The sequence below is a fragment of the Hydractinia symbiolongicarpus genome, chromosome 12 (assembly GCF_029227915.1).
Source record: "Hydractinia symbiolongicarpus strain clone_291-10 chromosome 12, HSymV2.1, whole genome shotgun sequence".
In the NCBI taxonomy this organism is placed as follows: Eukaryota; Metazoa; Cnidaria; class Hydrozoa; order Anthoathecata; family Hydractiniidae; genus Hydractinia; species Hydractinia symbiolongicarpus.
Window position 1 is genome coordinate 21,990,185 of NC_079886.1, and position 23,721 is coordinate 22,013,905.

The following is a 23,721-nucleotide window of genomic DNA, read 5'->3' on the forward strand; positions in this document are numbered from 1 at the left end:
TCAAAAGTATATAATTTTTCTACAAATAACATTTTTTCTAAAATTAACTACAAACAATTATATATCCCTTGAGATTTAAACTTCCGAGGTTTAAAAATAACCTTGCAGTACTCCATGATTATGGTATTTTTTACAGAAAATTAAGCCTAATAGATCAAAAATTATGAACACACTCATGGCCTAGCTCTAATAAATGCTAGAAAAGCAAGTTAAACATCTGCTCTAACAATTTTGGCACCCAGTTATCGGGAAAAAAATAAAAATCAAGCCAGCAAATCGCTCTACATATCTCAGTTTTCTTGTTGTAACCATATGTTGTAGAAATCTTCGATAACTCAACGCGTCATTTCTGCATGATCTTTATAAGTTGAAGCTTGAAAAAATATGCCTAACTAAATCGTTTGTTTACTGTCAGGAAATAAAATTTTGTGGCAATGTCCAAAGATGGCGTTTAACATTACCTAGACTAACATTTGAGTTCTTTTGAATTAAAAACACCAGAAATACATTCAGTCGAAGGTTTTCTTTGATCAAAATTTCGAAGGTTGTATAGAAGGCAGAGAAAGGGTTTGACAGATTCGCTATTTCTTGTTTTGTAAAAGGTATAAGCGTTGCAGTAACTACTACGAAAACACGCATCGAAGCATTGACTCACTGTATCAACGTGAGTATAATTTTTGGTTATGATAGCTAGGTTAACAAATTTCTTGTTATACAGGAACCCGTCCTTATAGACAGCATTCTGGCAATGTTCTCCAAAAATTGCGTCACTTGTTAACAATATCCAGTGAATACATAGATAAAACAATGCGTGATTTAATTGGATGAACATTTTATTAATCAATCGGTTTTCTTGTCAGATTTTCTTTGTTAAAAAACGAGTTACCTTGAGTGTTTCTTGATCACCTTAATTTTCCTTTTAATTCTTCTTTTGTTTAAAGCATTTTGATTTTTCCAAACATCTGCAAGTACCCCTACTTAACTTTTCAATCGTAAACTAACAAAACTTACTTCTATTGTGTATGTGTGAAGTCTACTCATAAACTTGGATAATCAAAATTTTTTAAAACAAAAACTAACAAGAAGGCGTGAAAAAAATAAAAAAACACGCGATCAGTGTTTAGATGTTGAAACCAACAGCGATTATCAAAAATGTGAAGGAACGATCAATCTTGCAGGGATGACAAAACCGAATTATTAAAGAAACAATATACTTTTATAGAAATTCTAAAACACAAGCGTAGCAAATGCTTTCATATAAAATGACAAATATGCTGATTTTATTCTAATAAGAAGTATACAGCCTCTTCTCGATCTAGCGTAACCTGTTAAACGAAGCTTCTGTATTAAAACCTTTTCTTTGATAAAGATAAATTTATTCCTCTTCTTTGAAAAAGCTAAATATGTTTTGCTATCAGACTAAAACGTGTATTTAAGCTTGACTCTGGATTTGCAATTTCGACCTCAGGGTTTCTGCTTCCCCTTCAGATATCGGAATGATGCTTTTTTCGGAGTTTAGCTAGTTAGCTAGTTTGACAATAATATTTAGCGAAGATTTCTAGGTAACATAAAACATGACTTTGCATTTTTGATTTAATACTTTTAATTTGATTTTGGAATTCTAGCCTTTTAGGCGAGGTCAATTAGATTCTTTTGAAGAAACTTTGACAATAACAACAAGGAATTATTTCTTTCAGTACATGCAACACGCAGGGCGAATCAGTTCGATCATTTAATGCAGCAAAACTTGTGAATATGGTACAAATAATTTCAAGCAAAGGGATGACTTCCGACAATTTGACACTACATGCGGCGGAAAGGAGAAATATGGTAGATTCGTTAGGGATTCGTTAATTAAGTCTTCAATTGTTGTTGGCCTAGCTCACTAACCTTAATAATCTTATCAAATCCTTTTATTGTACCTTCCACAAATTTGGTAGGTAAAAATAACCTATCTTAACAATTTTATAGAATTAAGTAGGTTTTTAACGATATTTTCCTATTTTACTAATAGGTCTAAAATGGTTGGGTAAGCCAGATAAAAGCTGTTCTGTAGTCATTTTACTCGTAAAAAACGTTGAAACGATTGATACGTCACTTAACGATCTTGTCTGTAGCTAGTTTAACGAGGTGGTTTCAATTTGGACTTTGTGTAAGCATGGAGAATTTTGAATTTGTACGATGTGGAATGAAGTGCCGTTTTTGTTCAAATATCGTGTGTATCCGTTTTTCTGGCACCATGTTAAATCACTTTGTTGCCTGCCATGGTTTTTTAATCAAACGGTCGACTAGTTGTAAACTCATTCGACCACCTTTTTAGTGCACTTTGAATACAAAATGATGTCAAAATGAAATAAAAACAGCAAAATATTGAATTAATTTTCTATCAATAATCTATTATTAACAGTAAAAAGAAACTTAAATATGCTCAATCGAATTCTTCGTAAATAATGGAAAAGAAAAATCGTAATTCATTGAAAAGAAATCAGAATCTAAGTGTAACACTAAAAATATTTTAAGTGTATTTTCGTGAAGGAGACATTTTTTTTTTTTTTAAAGTATGGATTTTTTTAGTGGTTTCATGATGCACACAATTCGGTGTGTTAGAAAAGTTGTACAATTACAGTCATGTAGTTTCATCTTAGTTGAAACCTCTGGTGAGGACTTTTGCACAGGATTGGAATATATGTTCTTGTAGCTTTGTTCTTTTCATAGATACCATATTATTTAAACTGGAAGAAAAAATTTTTTTGGCTTTATTTTGTTTTTTAAAAATTTTGTCGAAACCAAAATTATATTCAAATATAAATTTCAAAAAATGAGAAAGAAAATTTTGTACAGCTACATTGCTTTGATGTATTTACTTGGTAAAAATTTTTCATAGGTAACATGTTTTTTACCTTGAAACTTGTAGCTATCAATCTTCTCTTGTTCATTTGTGATGTCATCTTTAGTGATATCAAATTAATATTCTTTTAACAAAAAAGGTATGCGCAAAATGCGTTTGACTGGCTAGTAATCGTGAACAATGCTGGTCTAATAAGAAGAGGGAATGGCTATACGAGTTACGACACATGTGATAAGCAAATCATAAATCAGGTTTATTCAGTGCAAGCCATGCCTTAGCCGCAATGTGGGAATGATGTTAGTAGTTTGTCTTTTAGAATCAATACATCATTTACGAAATACTCCATATCTATTTAATGTCAAGCGATGTTTTTCTTTTGGATTGCCATACTCTCTTGTCAGCAAGTTTATGGTTTGATGCAGCTATCAAAAAATTCATCCATCCAAGACGAACATGCAGGCCATCATATGAATCATCATTCGGAGTAAGTAATGACCACTTGTAATAATGGCTCAGGGGCCAAGGGACACTAGGGACAAGGATGCGTGAGCTACATAAAACTTTCTAGTATTATTTACCAACCACGAGGGCTTGTTTCATGTACTATTTTTTTATTGTAGGTCTGGTGTGGCCATCAGTAGTGCTTTTTCTGTGATTTTCAGCTATTCTTGGATGTCCAATATAACAATATTTAATATTTAATTCAACATCTTGTTTTTGTCCTCATTGCTTATAAAATTCTTCACCGTTATTAGCTTGACTTTCGTGTTAGTTATTATTCGAAACAACGATTATTTAGTATTCCCTAAGAATAAGAATTCAGGAGGCAAAATTAACAGGTCCATGTGATTGTTACTGTTTGTAAGAAGACAATCACAAACAAATACGTGCATATAAACGACCATTTTTTCTGATTCTTGTAAGCAACCGCCCCTCTAATAGACGCCCTCTCGAATAAACGCCTTTTCTAGAAGTGGGCGTTGAATCTTACCCTGTTATTGTATTTCATAGTAAGATAATTTTCGATATGTTCTTTTATTTTCTTTAAGCTATAACTTCCGCGTGTGGAACTTCTTTCCGCTTGGCAAGTTAATTCTCTAACATTTCAGAGTGTGTTTTATGATTTGTTATGAAAAGCAATTTCGCCAGTACTAAACTTCTAACTTCTCTTTCCCTTTTTTCAGTATTCGCTGCTCTTGGATCCTAATTAATGAAATAGTCCAATACATTTGAAACTTCTGTAGGTACATGCCCTCCAAGAACATCCTTTTCGTAAAGCCAATCCAGTGCTTGTCCTTCATCTTGACTGATTCCCGTTTATCCAGAATTAAAAAATGTGATTAATGCCCCATTCTTTTAAAAGCCCCTTTAAATTGAACGCCCCCTCTAAAACAAGAAAGATTTAATAAACGCCCTGACCGTTAGTTTTACTGTATGCACAATAACAATAATCCTAATATGCATAATTTCCAATTGATCATTTTCCTGCAACATATACAACTAATAATAACTGAGAATCAGTTAGAAAGTTTTTTGCAAGTTTTTCGCATTTTCATAGATTTTTTCAAGAAAAGATTTATTCCTAGAGCAAAGCCACAGAATTTTAACATGCTTAAACCGTTGCTAAACATCAATCCAATGTTAGATTTTATCCCCCTCCCTCCTCGCTCAGATCAAAATTAGGGAAATGTAAAATTCAAGTATTATTGTCTCTTCCATAAGCTCTAGTGGAGCGTGTGGATATTGAATCAGTTCATATACTTCTTATTTTTCAAACACGTCCTCTACTCTCCTTTTCTTTTGTTAATATCTTGCATTTGTTGTTACAACGATCAGACAAATTATCGTCATCACTAGAACAACTCAGTAAAATAAAGCCATACATTACAACCTCATTTCCAGGTGTTTTTACTACTTGAAAGAAAAGTCGAAATATAATGTTCTCCCCCTAGGTAACAAACAGAAAAAATCTCCGAAAAATAAAATTTCTGATAGTGATCTAGTGAAAAATAGAGAGGTCCTTCAATATCAACAATCAATTATGACAAGAAACTTTTCCTGTTATTACATGTGTGTGTTATTCTGCTTGTATAGACGCACATTGATGGAGGAAGAAAAATATGCCAATGTGTTTGAGAAGTACTTATCAGATGATCACACAATCTTTCGAATGTTTAGGCCGAATTACACGGGTAACTTATTTTTGGTTAATTTTTGAGCATTGGACAATGTGCTACGATTTCGAAAACGTGTGTAAATTATTGGTTGCATTCTAAGAGATATAGATGTATATATTGTATTACGACTATGATGATGAACAATACTAGTCAAAGTTCTGAGTCCTCTCTCTCTCAGAAATTGAAAATAAATAAGCCTGTTTTCAGCTGAGCGCAGCGAATTAGAGAATAATATCCTATATTTGAAGGTCATGGTGCATTGTGGGTCACCTCCACTCACACTCCCAAAATAATAATTTTCTTATACATAAAATCACAACCGTAAAAATCTCTAACACAATTTACGAATTTTCCAGCTACCTTATTAGTTTTAAAACATTTGACAAAATAATTTGATATTCCATCACTAGTTGTTTTTATATTACTAGAGGATCCTATCACGATTGAGGTGGATTTGACTGTCGTGTCATTTGGAAGTATCAATCTTCTAGATCAGGTACGATTATTAGCAATCTAATTCTATAACAACAACGCTTATAAGGACATCCATGTTTTCCCTAAACCCTCATTTTTGTTGAAAAAATTATATGCATTTTCGTTAGTGTAATGTCCAAGCGATTAGGTGTATATGAGCTTCCATTAGCTAAGTGGGTGTTTCTTTCAGAAGCAATCAGTTGATGGAAGAACCAATACATTTTTATCTTTAAGTCAGAAAAAATCATTTTTTTGACGATTAGTTACAGTGAAACAAGATAATTTGATTATTTTAAAATAAATTTTAATTTTAGAAATATACATATTTGCGTAAGTAATGAGGTTTTTACTGCTTTTGGTTTTTTATAGACGGTTCGTATTGATTTATTTTTGCGACAATATTGGAATGACTATCGCTACAAGCACTCACTGGCAGAGAAAGTCACTCCATTGATGGGTTCCAAACAACCTTCGGATTACTTATGGGTGCCAGATACAAGCATACGAAACTCGCGCTCGTCGAAAAAAACTCACTTTGCAGTGCAAAGTGATAAATTGGATATTCAACCTGATGGTAACATAAAATGGTCCACCATGTAAGTATTTCAAAGTGTTTCTCTATAGTTAAGAATTCTGGACATTAACGATTTTAGAAAACAAAACATTCGATTGTTTTAATTCGATCTCATTTTTTCAAATGTTTATGTTTGATAAATAGTTTCTGCTATACCATTGCAGTAGTGCTATTCCAATGATTTTCTTTACAATTTAATATCAGGATGTCGGTGACCACATACTGTAGTCTAGATTTTCGAAATTATCCCATGGATTCACAGAAGTGCTCTGTGGGATTTGAAAGTTGTAAGTTATCTGTAACGGTTTTTGCCTTGTTCGAAATATCGTAAAATGCCGTAATCAAACGCAGCGCTTATTAGCGGTGATAGTACGACTTTGGTGGGCTTATAATCGAGTATAGAAAAAGTGCAAGGGAAAAGGAAAAAATAACTGAATAATTTTTTTCAATGATGTGTATTTTCTTCTAAAGTTCCTATAATTTTTAAGTCAAATTGCTCTATATGCTCTAAAATGTCTCTCCTCATTCTCTGGAGATAAACTCGAAAGTAGTTTCGAGGTTTTATTCTCAAAGAGCTCTGGGGACGAGAATGGTCTCTCCTCTAACTTCGTCTCCAGGGTCTTGTGGCGCCTGAGCCGTTATCAACGTTACGCTGCTATCAACTTCATTTATAAGGCAAAAAGCCCTTGGAACGAGGTTGGTCTGTACTCTTTAATCTTCGTTAATCTTCGCTTATAAACGGGTATGAAAAATTTTGATAAGGATTTGGTGCGCTTAACTATGGGTGCGCTTGATTACGGCTTTTCACGGTATAGCATTTTTAAATTACCACTTTTGATTTTCATTACTTTGAAACAAATCTGTTGTTTCTTGTTTGAGCAATCGCAGTTGATGTATTTTTACTCTCTTTCATGAAAGATGCTTATGATGCTTCACATATCAGATACAAATGGAGGACCAGCAAACCCATTTTTTTCTCAAGTCGATATATACCACAATTCGAACTAACGAATTATTTTACAGAAAATATATTTTCAGAATACGTCGCGGGTAAGTTAAACATGCGCAGTAGCTACATAGTTTATCGTACTTTCGCTGTTGCTTTGACCAATAAATTTAATGAGTACACTAAACATAAAGTTTGAAGTACACGATCAAGCATTGTTGTGTGATATTCTAACAGCAGTTAATATGGAACCAAAGAAAAATATAACCACGCGAATCTTAAAAATATTGCTGCAAGTTTAATGACTTGATTTTTTCTGTCTTTTATATTAATACACGTTTCCCGAATTACATGTTTATAATTTTATAATTTTGATGTTAAGATCATGTGCATATTGTGGTATTTATGTTAGTGTCTTTTTAATTTTTTGACTTGTACTAACTTGCCTCGGTTTCAAGCAGAGGTCAATTGCACTAAATTGCACTAAGTTGTTTGTTTACTGTATGAATCCTAAGATTTCAATTTTATGAAGTTTCAGGTGAGCATTTCAAAAATCACATTCATTTTGTTTAAAAACTTTGAGAAATAGCAGAAAAACTAATTTACAACTTCCATCCCAGGGCCTGTAGCATGTTTTGATAATCCTCATATCAAAAAACGCTACAGGACCTGGGACCTCGAGGTTGACTAAATTAGGAAAGGTGTATTAGAACTATCTTTCTTGCTTTAAAAATTGGTACTAATTTTTGTTAGGTAATTATTCATCACTATTGCTGACATTTGAATTCCAAAGACAACTTCCTCACTCTATTATGAATATCTTCTTTCCATCGGTTGCCGTAGTTTCCGTGTCATGGGTATCACTATGGATACACAAGAAATCGACATCAGCCCGCGTAGGCAAGTATATAAGAACAAGATTTTGCAGAAGTTTAAGAACAAAATAAAAACAGCTTCTGAACTCTGCTTTCTGAACTAAAAACAACTCGAGTGAGAATTTTTCCATAAAATAAGAACAATCCAGAATGTTAATTTCCTAGCAATTCTCTCTCAAGCTAATAATTGATTGTCATCGTTTGTTGGTGAACACAATTCGAAAGATCCAATTGCAACAGAAACAAACTTTTTCATACAAACACATAAATTTCAGAGATGGCTTTAGACATACAAATCAAAATTTAGACTCGAAGTATTATTTGAACTTTATTTTTAAGGTACTGGTATTACTACCCTTTTGACGCTAACTGGAATATGGACTGGTGTCAATCGGGGATTTCCTCGGGTTGATTACGTGAAAGCGATTGATGTTTATTTCATGGTGTCATTCGTGTTTATACTATTGACATTGGTGGAATACACTGCGGTGGCTTTTGTTAATTTTCCTTTGTGGAAAATGCGACGATATTATCGTGAATTTGAAAAAGTTGCAAAATCGCAAGCTACAAATAAAACGGTAGGTGATAAAAATAATTTTTCGTTGAAAGTTTAATTTTACCAATGCGGTTTCATTTTACGGAGGCTTTTATAAGAAAAAAGGTAAAAGATTAAACAAAAATCGCCACTACAAACAATACCAGAAGTTTTCCGATAGTTTACGCTTCTCATTAACCCCCGTCCATTTTACTCTAAATTAATAATTCCTCACGACATCTCAAAGCGGATATCCTGGACACGAATTTGGAATCAATAATGAAATGTATCTGAGCATGCGCAGTTCTGTTTGCTTTAACTTCAATATTTTTACGTCGTATAAAATCAGGCACATTTTTCAAATTTTTTGATGTCAGTTTTGACCATACATAACGTAATCAATGAAGTTTATCTTTTTAGCAAAAATTAGCTAAAGCAGAGTGCTTATACATATATTTGCATATATTTTAGACCACATTCCCAATCACCAACTCTACGCAAACCAGTTTAATCCGCCAAAGTATACGCAAATACCCTTTTGGTACAATAACAACATCAAATTCAGTCTACCCTGGGTTTTCTAGCGTTGAACCTATTTCACAACAAACAAAACCCGTCACACCACGCTCGGCACGACAAGAATATCCAGCGTCAGATAGCGGCATGGATTCCGACGATTCAAGCAACGAAGTTCGTGACGTAAAAGATGCCCATCTTTACAACCCAAAGACAGCAAGTTTGGACATTATTAGTCGAGTTGCATTTCCGTTTTGTTATGTTTGTTTTCTTGTTTATTTTTGGACCCATTACGCTGTGTATGGTGGCAGGAAAGAGGAAAGTAACATGATTGAAAAATGAAGAGGACGTTCAATTAACTCGTCAAAGAGTGTGTGTTTTTAATAGGTTTCACGTAGATTTTTATTGCTATTCTAGCAAATCAAATTAAGTATTTACGAGTATGTAATTAGTGTTTAGAGCAAACCTTGTCAATTGTCAGATCTTTTTATAACCAGAGTAAAACGCACTCAGTTCTACAAACGGTTCTCTGCTTAAAAATTTTACCCATTCTTACAAACCTTTTCGCATTTTTTTCACACTAAACGATATGGCCTAAAATTTAAGGGTATCTTAATTCTTTGTAACAAGACTGAATGTAGTGTGTACTTTTTTACTTTCTGTACTTTTTAATTATCGCAAATTTAAAAACAACAAGGTTTTGTTAGATTTATAAATAATTATTGTGTTTTATACTTTACCTTTACTGCTGTCATATATCAGCTGAACTTTTGACACAGAATGTTGCAGATACTTGTTAAAGCCCTGTGTAGTAATTACATTGTAGTTAATAGAAAAAAACACTTCTGCACCAGTCTTTTTCTTTTAACTATGATTACACGTATCGTTTACCTCCTTCAAGTCCTTTACTATTAAGTCACATTTAGGAGGATTTGAGTCGTATTAAGGAGGATGGAAGTCGCATTTAGGAGGATGGAAATTGCATTTAGGAGGATGGAAGTCGCATTTAGGAGGATGAAAGTCGCATTTAGGAGGATGGAAGTCGCATTTAGGAGGATGAAAGTCGCATTTAGGAGGATGGAAGTCCCATTTAGAAGAATGGAAATTGCATTTAGGAGGATGGAAGTCGCATTTAGGAGGATGAAAGTCGCATTTAGGAGGATGGAAGTCGCATTTAGGAGGATGAAAGTCGCATTTAGGAGGATAGAGATTGCATTTAGGAGGATGGAAGTCGCATTTAGAAGAATGGAAATTGCATTTAGGAGGATGGAAGTCGCATTTAGGAGGATGAAAGTCGCATTTAGGAGGATAGAGATTGCATTTAGGAGAATGGAAGTCGCATTTAGAAGAATGGAAATTGCATTCAGGAGGATGGAAGTTGCATTTAGGAGGATGGAAGTTGCATTTAGGAGGATAGAGATTGCATTTAGGAGAATGGAAGTCGCATTTAGAAGAATGGAAATTGCATTCAGGAGGATGGAAGTTGCATTTAGGAGGATGGAAGTTGCATTTAGGAGGATGGAAATTGCATTTAGGAGGATGGACGTCCCATTTAGGAGGATGGAAGTTGCATTTAGGAAGACGGAAGTCGCATTTAGAAGAATGGAAGTTGCATTTAGGAGGATGAAAGTTGCATGATGGATGTCGCATTAAAGTATCATCCACAACGTACTCAACCACAGCCTCTCCATCAGACCCTTATCTTTTTTGCTAGTCAGCTGCTGTAATCTCATACTTGCATGCCAGACTAAATGTATTAATGTAAGCGGTTTTGAAATACAGTGGAATCTCTCTATCTGGACTACTCTCTATCTCGAACTTCTCTCTAACTCGAACTAAAGTCTTGGTCCCTTTGTGGCCCGCCAAAGGTATTTTTCTTTTTCTTTTTCTCGAACAAATCTTTTGGTCCCTTGCGAGTTCGAGCCTCTTACAATAATACACGCTTTTCTTTTTAGAATCAACGCAGAATTCTGGTTGAGATTCAGTCTGTATTTTGACTGTTCGATTGTTGCTTACTTTGTTGATTTTTCACCTGCTTGTGGGACAATCTGCTCAGGAATACCAAATTCACAATTGACAATAATTTTTCTCCTTATATGAAACTTGCATAAAAGTCTTGTTATGAGACCTTATTTTGTTCTACTACTTAATTCTTTTGCCCAGGATTGCTTCTTCAGTTCCTGTTGGTACTGCTAGATAGGCGGGTCGTACAAAGGGCTTCCTAGCGCATTTAAATTTGTTATTTAAACTGCAAATGCCGTGCGAGCATAACAATCCCTCAACCAGACAACCGCCTAAGATATCAATCATATTCTCATGCTTCACGCTAAGCAGGCACGATCCAACGCTCTACCACAAGCTACTAGATTAAATGTTGGGCTGGCGTTGGTTTAGAATCGGCCGAAGGACCAGCAAGTTCTCACGACCAGTTTTTAAATAAATTTTGTCTGAAGCACATTTTTAGTAAAATGAAGTAAGAAATGGAACAAACATTCTATGAACTTTAATAATTCTTGTTGATATATATTAGACAACTAAACCCTAAATAAACTAGTCACGTGACAATAAATGATGTAGATTACTTTGAAATAAAAGAACACTTATCGAAACAAAAAGATCTCAGTGGAATATTTATCTGGTAAAAGTGACTTCAAAGCTATCAATTGCAATTTCAAAAACTGAAATACGCCGAAAGCCCGATCACAAACCCAAAAACCCGATTAAAACCCGATTAAAACCCGAAAACCCCATTACAATTTTCTAAACACTTGTCCGTTACAGAGGACATACTCATGATGACTATATAAGTGTTTATCGTGACAAAAGAAATCCATTGGATTGTAATTAGTGTATCCACAGCGAGTGAATGAATGGCTCTTTCTCCAGACTCCACCATTGTGACATTTATGTGTCAAGATATTATACTCCTTGGTGCTAAAATGAAAATAACTACGCATTAAACTTAAAGGCGTTTCCTTTCTTAGGGAGTGGCAATAAGAAATTTCCAAGAAATAAGAATCTTTGTTGTTGACATTTCATTGGTTAGCTCATCGCTACACCTGTGTTAGAGTTCTTATTTATTAGAATGACTATTTCCAATTTTACTGTATGTCTCGCAACTTTGAAAATCCTAACATTTTTTCTCTCATATCAGTGCTTTTGGGCATTCTCAGAAATTAAAATCTCGAGTTTTTCGAGTTTACCTCAAAAAAACTCTTGGGTCGAGAATGGATTTTGGGCTAATGTATTCTAGTTTCCAAGACTTTAACGGTGAAATTTGCTTGTCTGTTTAAAATTTAGGTGGGAATTAAATTTTGTGTATAGGCTTTTTACTAAATATGAAGATATAGGGTTTTTACTAAAAATACTGAAGATCGAGTAAGAATAGATTCAAAAAATGGCATACCCGCAACATCTTTTGAAAGGATGTTTTGTTATCACAACACCAGAACAACACATCTGCGAGTAAGGATCAATCAGATTACTACCACCTAAAAAAATAGCTAACTACATAGTCAAGAATGTTTTCCCGAAGGCTTCCTTAAGCCTCCGAAAAATATGAAAAACTTGTCGTATTTATCATTTACAAGAAAAGACTTATAAAAAGAAAAATGATCCTTGTTTGTGGAAAAGTAATAGAACTGAATAAAAATTAAAGTCGGTTAGTTATTGTAACTAAAAAAATATGAAATGTAAAACTTACAGTAAGCCCATTCTGAGTGAGCATATGGAAACCACCAGCCTCCATTCAGGTTATTGTTGTTGTTGTTATTATTATTGTTGTTGTTGTTGTTGTTATTATTATTGTTGTTGTTGTTATTGTTGTTGTTGTTTGCTAATGCATTGCAAATTAGGGTACTGGCCACAAGTAGTACCAATATTGGCGACATCTTGAACTCAAGTTCTAAGTACTTCAAAAACGAACCCAGTGGATGCACAAATTGACTGACGTGTCAACTAGCTTCCTTGTTCATATTTATAGTAGCGTACGTTGAAATGTATGTCACGTGTAAAATGAAATTTTGCAATCAACAGGAAGTACAAACTATGTCTATTGAATTACCTTTGACTCAATTAATAATCAGTTTCCAATCCATATCTCAACCCCTCAAGTTCTTCTAGGTATACTCCTAGGTTTCCATAAAGGTTTGGGTACGGGTTTGGTTTTTACGTACTCACGCAAACTTTAAAAACATTCGAATTCTTGTGCTAATAAGCTATGTATGCCGAAATAAATCGTAGTGTTGGTCTCAATGCTATGCGAACTACTATTATGTTGTTGCAAAATAACTCTTAGAAATATCTTGCTGTTGTATTTCCATCTCCATGGTAACAACGGTACCATGTTAGTTTGTCTCTGTTGCCTAGCTAAAGGTATCTGAACCGTAACGCAGGTTTTTTTTATATTTTGATACAAGGATGGGAGAAAGAAATGCATTTCTTCTTACCTGTCTTTGTTTTAAATATGGAAAAAAAAGCCTTAAGATCGAGTTTGATAGTATCCTGCAATCTCATCAGCGCACTACACCAACCTCGATCTAAGGGCCTGTAGCGTTTTTTGATATGGAGGATAAAAATTCTCATATCAAAAACGCTACAGGTCCGGTATCGAGGTTGCGCACACCACACACACCCTGGTTTATGCGGATCTAAAAATGTAAACAATTTCTATGGCTCACTTAATGAATGACCTCTGTCCAATGATGACATTGATGTAGCGAAAAATGGTCGCCCCTTAAACTAAACAAATTTCAGGCCGTCTTTGGCATAAACGTGGCGATCATTTCGCAATGGAAACGGAAAGAGTATAGATAATAAACTAATTCCAATACCGTTTGAATCTTGTTTACAAAAAAAATTATCATTTTTATTTTAAAGCCAATTTACTCAGATTGGTCCTGTTTTTCTTTTACGTCTACACACACGCGAAACTTTGCCAACTTTTAAAGGCCGCATTTAACGCCACAAAAATAAAAAAGGAAAGAAAATACGCACGAAATTTAATCATCTAGATCAATAACATTTATTGATTGATTTTTTTTGATGTTATTTTTTTACGTTCTTCATCATCTACATCATCTTTTATTTCGGCTACGACACTTTTCGGAATATTTTCGTCCTCATTTTTGTCATCACCACCAATATCACTAGAGTTAAACTCAAAATTATCCGCGAGCTCAGTCTTAAAACACATAAATTTCACAGATTTATCAACATGAAAAACTATAAAAAAAATTTAAAAATAACGCCGCTCAGTGAAATTTTCTCATTTTAACATTGCCCCTATTACGCCGACTTTAAAACGTCATAGGGTGAAAAATAAAGCTATCAAAGGGCCGGCGTAATAAGGGCCACATTGATATTTTCAGGCGATTTACATTGCACGCACATTCTTCATGAAGCCAAACCAAAGAATACCTGGGAGGCTTATGAAAAACGAAAAAAATCCAAAAATATTTTAATTGAGGGATGAATATATTTCGTTTATATAATTACACATAAATACATTTAAACGATACCAACCTGCGAAATTCTTACAAAACAGAGAGAAATTTCACATTCAAAGATAATAAATGAATATTATGCACTGTGCGAGAATAAAAACAGTAAGATGCGATAAAGATTAAAAGGGCGGACAATAAAAACTTTCAAGAATGCAAGGTTAAAAATATTTACGAGTAGTACTGTATACAGCTTACAGCGGGCTTTCCTACATATCATAATGTTCACCATATAAAATCTTATTCCCAAGATAAGTGTTTTTCTCCAATCAAAATTAAGCCTGCAATTGGCAAACCAATCGCGGAACTTGTTTCTAATTTTACGAGCCAAATCTAATCTAACAAAAACTTTTAAGTTTCCACCTCATCCTCGTCTGAGTGACTGTTTTCATCTTCGACGTTCAAAGCAGCAAACTTGCTTGACCGAGAGAACTCCTAAACAAAAAACATAATTTTATATCCCGTCAAACATTTGGTCAACGAAAGGGGCTCTCCTTCCCACTGCTGTTTTACATAAGGATCGCTGCATGACCCTGCGCTTTTCTGCGTGATAACATTGCAGGGGGTTCTTCTTCCTTGTGGTTACTAGGGGGCAAAAGTTTTAATTTATAGGTACAACGGTTTCTTATAAAAAAAACAGTGCACATCCAAGGACATCTTGTTAATTTTTTTAGAGCACTAAAAGACAATATTGTACATATTTTGAGCGTTCCTGTCAATTACAACAAAACACTTTATTTTGTCAGAAATTTCTGTGGCACAGCAAAATTGCTGTTGTTTGCATAATTTTAATTTTATCCAATCATCTCAATTGACTCAGTTGGTCAGTTGTATTAGACAACAAATTACGTAAACAAAGGTTATAGAAGAGACGTATTGTGTCAACCCCGAACACCATCCTAGCCCCAACAAGTTAAAAGATATGACATTAACAAACAACTAACCGGTTGATCAGGCTCTTCGTATTTTGGTGGTATCACAGGACCAGTTTTATTTTTCTTATCCTTCGGAGAGCGACCACGCCCATGGCCACCCCGCCCAGCACCTCTTCCACGATTTTCCTTATTCAACACTGACATTTCGTCACTATCGCTTTTTCTCGCTTCTCTTCGATCACTCGCAAATCCTGGTTTCATTACACGTGGCTTGTCTTGACGTATGCTTTCATCTCGCCAATTATCAACACCATCGTCATCAGTCCTATCACTAAGGTCTCTTTCGTGGCTATCATCCCGACCACGTTCTTTGCTATCACTTCTTTCGCCATGTGGTTTTTCACTAACGTGAATTTTGTTTAACTTTTCCTCGATTTGTCTTTCTTTGGCAGCAGTATCCACTGGTCTCGCACCGCCAAATATGGAACTGCTTTGCGAAGTAGTATCGTCTGTTTTTGCAACAGTTCTTGCTTGAAGGTTAAGTTTAGGACGCTCCTTATGTTCTAAAACAGAAACAAAAATAATAAAGGAAGAAATCTGAAAGTACTGATTTCATAAGTTTAACGAACCATTTATTACTTTTGCTTTTTTTCACAAATTTAGAGGTGAATTTCGCATGTTAACTGTCGCCAATGACTTTTAAGTTTTCACTGTTTGAGATAAAGCACTAGATTTAAATCTATAAAAATTTAATGAGCGCAAAAGTAAATATGATTGGGCAATACAAGATACCTGAAGAATGGTCAGCAGGACCAGCGTTATCTCTGGATCTATCCTCTCGATAACCATCCCTTCTCTCATCTCTAAATCCCGATCTCTCATCCCGGAAGCCTCCTCCACCGCTTCGAAAGCCTCCTCTGTCATCTCTAAAAACCCCTCTATCACCCCGATAGCCTCCTCGGTCATCCCTAAAGCCTCCTCGATCGTCTCTAAAGCCTCCTCGATCGTCCCTAAAACCTCCTCGATCGTCTCTAAAACCTCCTCGATCGTCTCTAAAGCCTCCCCGGTCATCCCTGAAACCTCTTCTGTCATCTCGATAGTCGCTAAAACCTCCTCCTCCATATCTACCCCTCTCGTCCCTATGCTCTCTCCTTCCATCGCCAAAGCTTCTGTCTCCTCTAAAGCCACCATCTCTTTCATCTCTAAAATCACGACCTCCCCCTCTCCAAGCATCGTCATGACCATTAGTTTTTGGAGGATCATCTCGACGCCAACAGTCTTCAGTGTCAGCTGGGCCGGCAGGTCTGTTGAATCTAGAATCTCGTCCAGCAAAGTCTCCTCCTCTAAAGAACACATAAGAATATACTTTAAGAAGCCACACTCATCGCAACGTTTTGTAAACTTAATCTCAAAGCATTTATGTAAAATTTACCTTGTATCATTTCGATAGCCTCCCCGATCTTCATACCTGCCACCACCACCTCCTCCTGATTCTGGCATATCACGTCTCCAGTCACCCGATGTTTTATCATCATCCATATCACGTCCGCCATATCTTGAATCTAAAAGCATAAAAATAGTTTCTCATATTTTTTCGTATGCCACACAGTACTACCATATGTAGGAAGAGCAGAGACAGAAAATTTAACAAAGCACAAGACAATTAAAAATCTAAAACGTTATTCATAAAACCAAACCTCCTCTCCCTCCCGGTCCATCTTTACCCGCCTGGTCAGCGATGTCGATTCTGATTTGTCGCGTACGTACTTTCTAAAAGACAACCAAGTAACAATAAGATTATATAAAATTTTCTGTTACTAAACATATCCAACAAAAACATTTTCTTGTTTTATTCGTACCTCGTTGGTAAGACCCAGTGCTTTTTTGTACTCTTCCAGGTTGTAAAACTCAGCATAACCAAATCCTTTCATTCGACCTTGTTCTTGTGGAAAACGGATATTCTCAACCTAAACAATATAAACATTGTATAAGCATTCAGGTTATGACCACAGCGTTATTTTATGGGTAATTAGCGTTAGCTACATTTAAAATTTAAGGCACATTTCACTGCAATTCTGACCTTCACTCATAAAAAGAGCACAAGCTAAAAGGCATTTGAGGTGCAAACAGCTTGGCAAATATAGTAAGTTATTTAGAGTACGTAACACACTAAACTCAGGCTTTACTCTACACAGAAGATTTGTAAATGTTAGCGCAGAACATTTGTTAAATCTTTGTAACGCTTACCTGAAGCCCTTGAAATAGATTTCTGATATCATCCTCAGAGACATCAAAGGGCAGGTTTCCAAGAAATGCAGTGTAGGGTGGTCTACTTGGCAGACGACTCATGTCAATATCTGCACCTCTTGAAGATCTTGGAGCACTGGGTAATTTACTGAGATCTATTGAAGGCTTTGGAGGTCCACCATACTCTTCAGCCACTAAAACCAAATTAAAAGACATCTAAACAAGTTTCCTACATACGAAATTCCTCACACGCTTTTAATAATTATCACAAAATAAGTTCAAAATTCAAGTGTCGGTTAAAATTTAACACAATTTAGCAGTAAAACTTTTTTTTTGCATTGATTACAATATGTGGTCATTTCCCTAGATTTACTTATTAAGCACTTTACTTTTAAACTTTCTTTACAAGAGAAACTAGTAAGTGTTCTTAGTTCCGAGCAGATTGGCGTCCTGATCATGCATATTATACAACAAAATATATTTTTAAAATACATACGATTCTCTAGATTTTTTCAACAAAAATATTGCTGTTAAGTTTTAAACTTTAAATTTGAAAAAAATTGCAATATGAATTAAAGGGCACAAAGGCGTTGGTTGTTAATAGTTCACATACTTCAGTGTCAAATAATACTAAATTCAATAGAATAAAAACCATTCTTTAACAGCAAAAATGAAACGTGTATAAATAAACGTGCATAAACAACACTGTTGTCAACTTGACAGCAGTGACATGTATAGCTTTTATAAAAGCACGTACAGTCAACATGACCAAGGCTATCGTCAACATCATCACCCCAATCAACCTTTCTTGAGGGTGTTGTATACGCTGCAGGAGATTCACCGATGAATTCATTTAAACTCAATGTTTTGCCCTTCTTTTTTTTACCAGTTTTTTTGCCACCACCTAGATAAAGAAGAGAATGTAATGCCAGATTTATGTGGTCAAATAACTTTTGTGTTTAATTGACAATAACTAAATATCTGTTCTACACTTAGTTTTACTTCTTTTCTGATTCTTCACCTCAAAAACTATGGGGGTACCAAATTTCAGATCCATGAAACTTTTTAATGATGAATAATTGGAAAAATACTGATGCAAGAAAATTTGCACTGCACTGAAAATTTTAGGCCAAAAGGTCCTGGGACCAAGTGTGTGTATCTCAGGAACCGTAAGGAGTTGGAAGCTAAAATTTGGTAGTTTTATTCTTCTGAAACCTACATTATACATGCAAAAAATCAGACAAATCTAAGATGGTGGGTGCCAAACTTACTATTTTAGAGCTGATTTGACACAAAATGAACCAAATATAAATCAGTTTCCTAGATCTATAACTTTGTAATTACAGGAATTTGTGGTGAAAACCTTGCAACTTCAATAAGTTCACTCCTGTTTTTGCAGACTACTATTATTATTATTTCAAATATTTGTACAGATAGTCACTTCGATGTGAAAAATTTTTATCAACATGGGTCCTGTGTTCTGATTGTATAAATTAAATATACACCGACATTGCCTACTCGATTTCCCTCACATGGCATGGGTTGATCTGTAGCTGTGGTAAAGGTACTTGCTAAACATGCTTGAGCTTTGGATTGAAATACGGATAAGATAAAATATAAATATACGCAGAAAAAGTCTACTCAAAATGATCATGATTAGGGTTTTGAAATACTTATTTGAACAACATATGTTGATCACTTCTTAAATATATTGTTTTGGCTTGCATCTATTTTTTGTAATTTGTATACATTGGCTTAATATGTCCGTTTGTCCCAAAGTATTACAAAGTTTAATTGAAAACCTTTTACTTATTATGATTCTTCTTGGCTTAACACCCGTTCTCCATGCTATAGCATGGGCTAAATCCTTATTGCTAAAAATTTGAAACTTGCTAAATAAGTATGTTCACTGCGCAAAACAGCAGCCTTCCTCGTGAAGTGTATGGTCGAACACACATAACAGCTTTGGACATGCATTTTTTCTTTTCTGCAATATTTTGCCATCAGTCTTTCGAATTCATTTTATTTCATTTGGCCAAAATCATATCAAAAAGAAATGTCATTTGCCTAATTATGTTGGCAAACTTGTGTTTCATGTCAACAAATTTTATTTATTGGCTGACCAGAAAGGGTTGTTCGCTCATGCACATGCAAAGGCCAAACTAATTCTGAGAAATGAGATAATAGTTGAGCCATTATTCTCTCCACAAGTTTCACAAATAGTAAGGGTAGCTGAGCAATAAATTTATTTAACTTGATATGCTGCATTTTTTTTTAATAATGTATTTTTTATTTAGATTAAGGTGACAGTTACCTTGATTGTATCAAAAAAGCGGGGGAGCCGACAATCTTTCCAATGGTGAGACTATTTATATATTTTTCGAGAGGGAAAGTTGACTTCATCTAAATAACTAACATTTTTCTGATCGGTCTTTCATAACACTTATCATCCTCTTGAGTATAACTTTTCAAAAAAAAAAACCTTTCGGAAAAGAAATGACCTGTTTATCAAGAAAAAAACAGATTTAAAATTTTTTTTTTTTAAATTCTAGGAATGTCAAGTTATCGTAAAACGGTGTTCATGTCTTCAAAAAAAACAAAAGAAAAGTTAAAAAACTTTGATTCTCAAATGCCAGACTAATTCTGAGAAATGAGATAATAGTTGAGCCATTATTCTCTCCACAAGTTTCACAAATAGTAAGGGTAGCTGAGCGATAAATTTATTTAACTTGATATGCTGCATTTTTTTTTTAATAATTTATTTTTTATTTAGATTAAGGTGACAGTTACCTTGATTGTATCAAAAAAAAGCGCGGGGGGGGGGGGGGGGTTATTTGCCATTTATACTGAAGAGACGACAATCTTTCCAATAGTGAGACTATTTATATATTTTTTGAGAGGGAAAGTTGACTTCATCTAAATAACTAACATTTTTCTGATCGGTCTTTCATAACACTTATCAGCCTCTTGAGTATAATTTTTCAAAAAAAAACCTTTTGGAAAAGAAATGACCTGTTTATCAAGAAAAAAACAGATTTAAAAATTTTTTTTTTTAAATTCTAGGAATGTCAAGTTATCGTAAAACGGTGTTCATGTCTACAAAAAAAAACAAAAGAAAAGTTAAAAAACTTTGATTCTCGAGCAAAAAAGGTTAGAGGAACTCACATACCAAATTCCATGCATTTTTAGGGGTAGGTTATACCAGTTTTAAAAATCTGATGACTTGACATGGAATGACCCTCACAATGTCATTACTATAAAAGAAAATGGTCGCTTTCGTGCTGGATTGGGGACAAAAGTTGGACTGAGTTGCATAAATAGCGAAGACCTACTTAATGAGAGTTTTTGGACAACTGAAAACCCAGATAAAACTTACATTAACTATCTAAGCGTACTTGCAGCTGGATTGCTGAAAAAGGACGTAAAGGGCTTTAAATATTCGTTTCGGGATTGTCAAACCCAGTTGGAAAATCACATTACGTAGAACACACAATGTTTTAGTAAAAAACATCCTTTGAATTGGGGGGAAGAAAATTTTCTGATGTGTGAAAAGAGAGCGAAAGAGCTTATTATTACAGAAACAATGTCAATTTTGATAGTATAATAGACGTAGCATAATAGTATTGATGGCTCCTAAAGTTGAAGAGAACGAACTGCAAATAAATGTAGTGTCCGCTATTGCCGAATTTTCTTTGCAGGTTCATTATGGTATACTCAGTCACGTCTTTATGAATAATAAAATTTAAAAGGACAATCTTCTGAATATTCATCGCCTCTGAGGTGTGTACGTATCACCCTCATCATGAGTATGCTTGAAAGGCATTATATTTTTTAAAAAAAATTAAAACACTTTTTCTTAGTGTTTTTTTTTGTATACCATCTATTACATTTCAAATCTCTTTTACAAAACTACAGAAGCTTCACAAGGAAGTGCCACTGTGCAAAACCCAACATGTTTATCTAAAAGCCATTTTTTTATCAACAAAAAAATCATGATTCTCTAAATATTACAATTTATGGACAAAAGTTTGAGTTAAGAAATGGCTTTTTTTGAAAAAGTAAAATAAATCAAAAAAGGGGACTTGGAAAATAATTAAAAATCGTTTTTACATACATCTATCACAAATCTAAAGAAGATTAATGGAGAGTTGGAAACGAGGTAGTTACCAACTCTACATTACTAGTTAAAAAGTATTAAATTATTTTTATACAATTTGATAACCATTATTTTGTTGATATATACCATGCTCAGCCTAACTTAGAATTCGCAACAAAGCATTCCCATTTTAGAAATCTCCCATCTTAGAAAAGTTATTATTTATTATTCAACTTATTTCATGTTTAGAAGTAAATCACATCATATGATATTTTGATGAAGAGGGTGTTTGTTTTAAAAAAGGAAAAAACTGTTTTGTTAAAACGTTTTTTAGCTTTAAGGGGCCCTTGTTAAAATGTTATTTTCTGTAAGTGAGATGTTGTCTAAACCAATCCCACCCGGTATTTTTAATAGTAGTAAGACTGAAGAGGATGGCTGCAAAGCTCACCTGTGGACCATACTCTACAAGGTAGCTACATCTATCTTTCCACCTAACCTATGTTAATGGAAATGATCCTGGATTTGGGTTTGTCCCGGATGCTGCTCTTGCCTATCCAGTTAAAAAACATCTTTTCGGAAATTAAAATATGTAAAATTAAATATGGCTGCGTTAATTTTGATAGCGTATTTTACAGCTGGAAAATCTGACTAAAGTACTACTGCGATTTAAATGTTATCCCTGTATAATTTTTGTCATTTTTACCCTCTAGGGGGCATGAACATCAGGCTGGTTAGGCTAACATGAGCATGGACAGCACCCCTTTACCACTAAAATATCTTCCCAAGGTCAATGTTCAATATCTCCCTGGGCACACAAATATACATTTTTAGCCAGCTGGGTGATAGTGATCAAACTTGCATTTGGTAAAGATCGAAGCCAACTTTCCAGGGCAAAAAAATAAGATAAATTGCGAAAAATTGGATGACTTGCCTCTCTTCCTTATTTTGAAAATAACTGCAAATTGACCACTTTTAATTCAAATATACATAAAACTAGACACATAAAAGAATATGGGGCAAAAACATTTTATTGCGTATTCCTGAAATGAATAGAACAAGGTAATCTGCTTCCACAGGCATATACATAAGATTTCTCCATGATAATAGCCAACTACGCAAGAAAACGTGATAACATACCTGTGGCGGCCATTTTGACATACGTTCGGAACGTGCGACGAGTGCCCGGATGTAGTTTAAAGTTATGACCTTCTTGAAATAAATTTAAAAGAATGACCACTGAACTTTGGTATCCAGCCAAGAATCATTGACGATTTCATAAGCGATCTCATTTCTGACCTACATAATGCCTTGCCGTGCAAATGTCAAAAAAGAATGCAGGATTTCCTGTAAACGAAGTTGCACGTAAAAAGTATATGTTGAACACGGAGCAAATAGCTGTTCTTCGCCGTCCGAGCTAGTCAGAAAAAAAAGACAAGATAGCGACCATATCCTCTACAAATTTGCAGAAAAATTATTTTGTATGTTAGTAACCTTAACTTTATTGCTTAGTACAATCACAAATATTTATAACTGCTCCGCATGAGGCGAAACAGAAAACACGCCCTTGTTCCCGGGGATTTTTGCCTTTTTGATATCAAAAAGGAAGAGATTCCTGGAAGTAAGGGTAATGTACGCTAAAAAATCATCGTTGCTACTGCTTTCTTTTGTCACTGCTTTGACTAATCGCTTGATAAAATGTTTTCTTGTGACTTTTTCTGTAGAATATTTTGTGTGTAGCCAGGCCGTGCACATGTTGATTAATACTGTAATTCTATAAGGTAAAAATAAAAACAAAGCATCTTTATGCGAATTTAAAGTTTAGATTAACTGTTTGGTTTTCACCTTTTTCTGGCTTTATTATCCTCGCCATCCTGAATTTAAACTGAAATGCTTTTTTTAATCCACATGAGTTATTTTTTATAACTTATTAAGCGAAAAAAGAGAATTTCGCAGACTTTTTAATTTACATAAGCGCTATACATATATGGTATAAATATGCAATTTAAGCCTCCATTATGTCTATAGCCTTCGTTAGTGACAACAAATTTGAAAGCGTA

The 23,721-nt window shown here is 34.5% G+C and overlaps 3 protein-coding genes across 4 annotated transcripts; 2 read left to right on the forward strand and 1 right to left on the reverse strand.

The window, feature by feature from the left end:
- Positions 1–1,408: 1,408 nt before the first annotated feature.
- Positions 1,409–9,798, forward strand: LOC130622546 (gamma-aminobutyric acid receptor subunit beta-like). Its single transcript, XM_057438008.1, has 9 exons — positions 1,409–3,332; positions 4,943–5,040; positions 5,454–5,521; positions 5,869–6,095; positions 6,278–6,360; positions 6,992–7,123; positions 7,773–7,919; positions 8,234–8,472; positions 8,901–9,798. Exons 1-9 carry the CDS (start codon positions 3,214–3,216, stop codon positions 9,285–9,287), a joined length of 1,500 nt encoding a protein of 499 aa, XP_057293991.1. The 5' UTR covers positions 1,409–3,213; the 3' UTR covers positions 9,288–9,798.
- On the forward strand, positions 9,764–10,868 carry LOC130622547 (uncharacterized). Its single transcript, XM_057438009.1, has one exon. The coding sequence runs from the start codon at positions 9,897–9,899 to the stop codon at positions 10,581–10,583; it is 687 nt and encodes a 228-aa protein (XP_057293992.1). The 5' UTR covers positions 9,764–9,896; the 3' UTR covers positions 10,584–10,868.
- Positions 10,869–11,426: 558 nt separating this feature from the next.
- On the reverse strand, positions 11,427–22,922 carry LOC130622543 (eukaryotic translation initiation factor 4B-like). 2 transcript variants are annotated; one of them, XM_057438006.1, is made up of 11 exons: positions 22,802–22,922; positions 18,326–18,472; positions 17,569–17,762; positions 17,181–17,288; positions 17,019–17,091; positions 16,754–16,883; positions 16,114–16,664; positions 15,391–15,884; positions 12,871–14,881; positions 12,352–12,436; positions 11,427–11,879 (listed from the first exon to the last, which is right to left on the reverse strand). In XM_057438006.1, exons 1-9 carry the CDS (start codon positions 22,812–22,814, stop codon positions 14,798–14,800), a joined length of 1,794 nt encoding a protein of 597 aa, XP_057293989.1. In that variant the 5' UTR covers positions 22,815–22,922; the 3' UTR covers positions 11,427–11,879; positions 12,352–12,436; positions 12,871–14,797. The 2 variants fall into 2 exon arrangements, with proteins under 2 accessions (XP_057293989.1, XP_057293988.1); XM_057438005.1 differs by having other exon boundaries at positions 12,649–14,881.
- Positions 22,923–23,721: the final 799 nt, after the last annotated feature.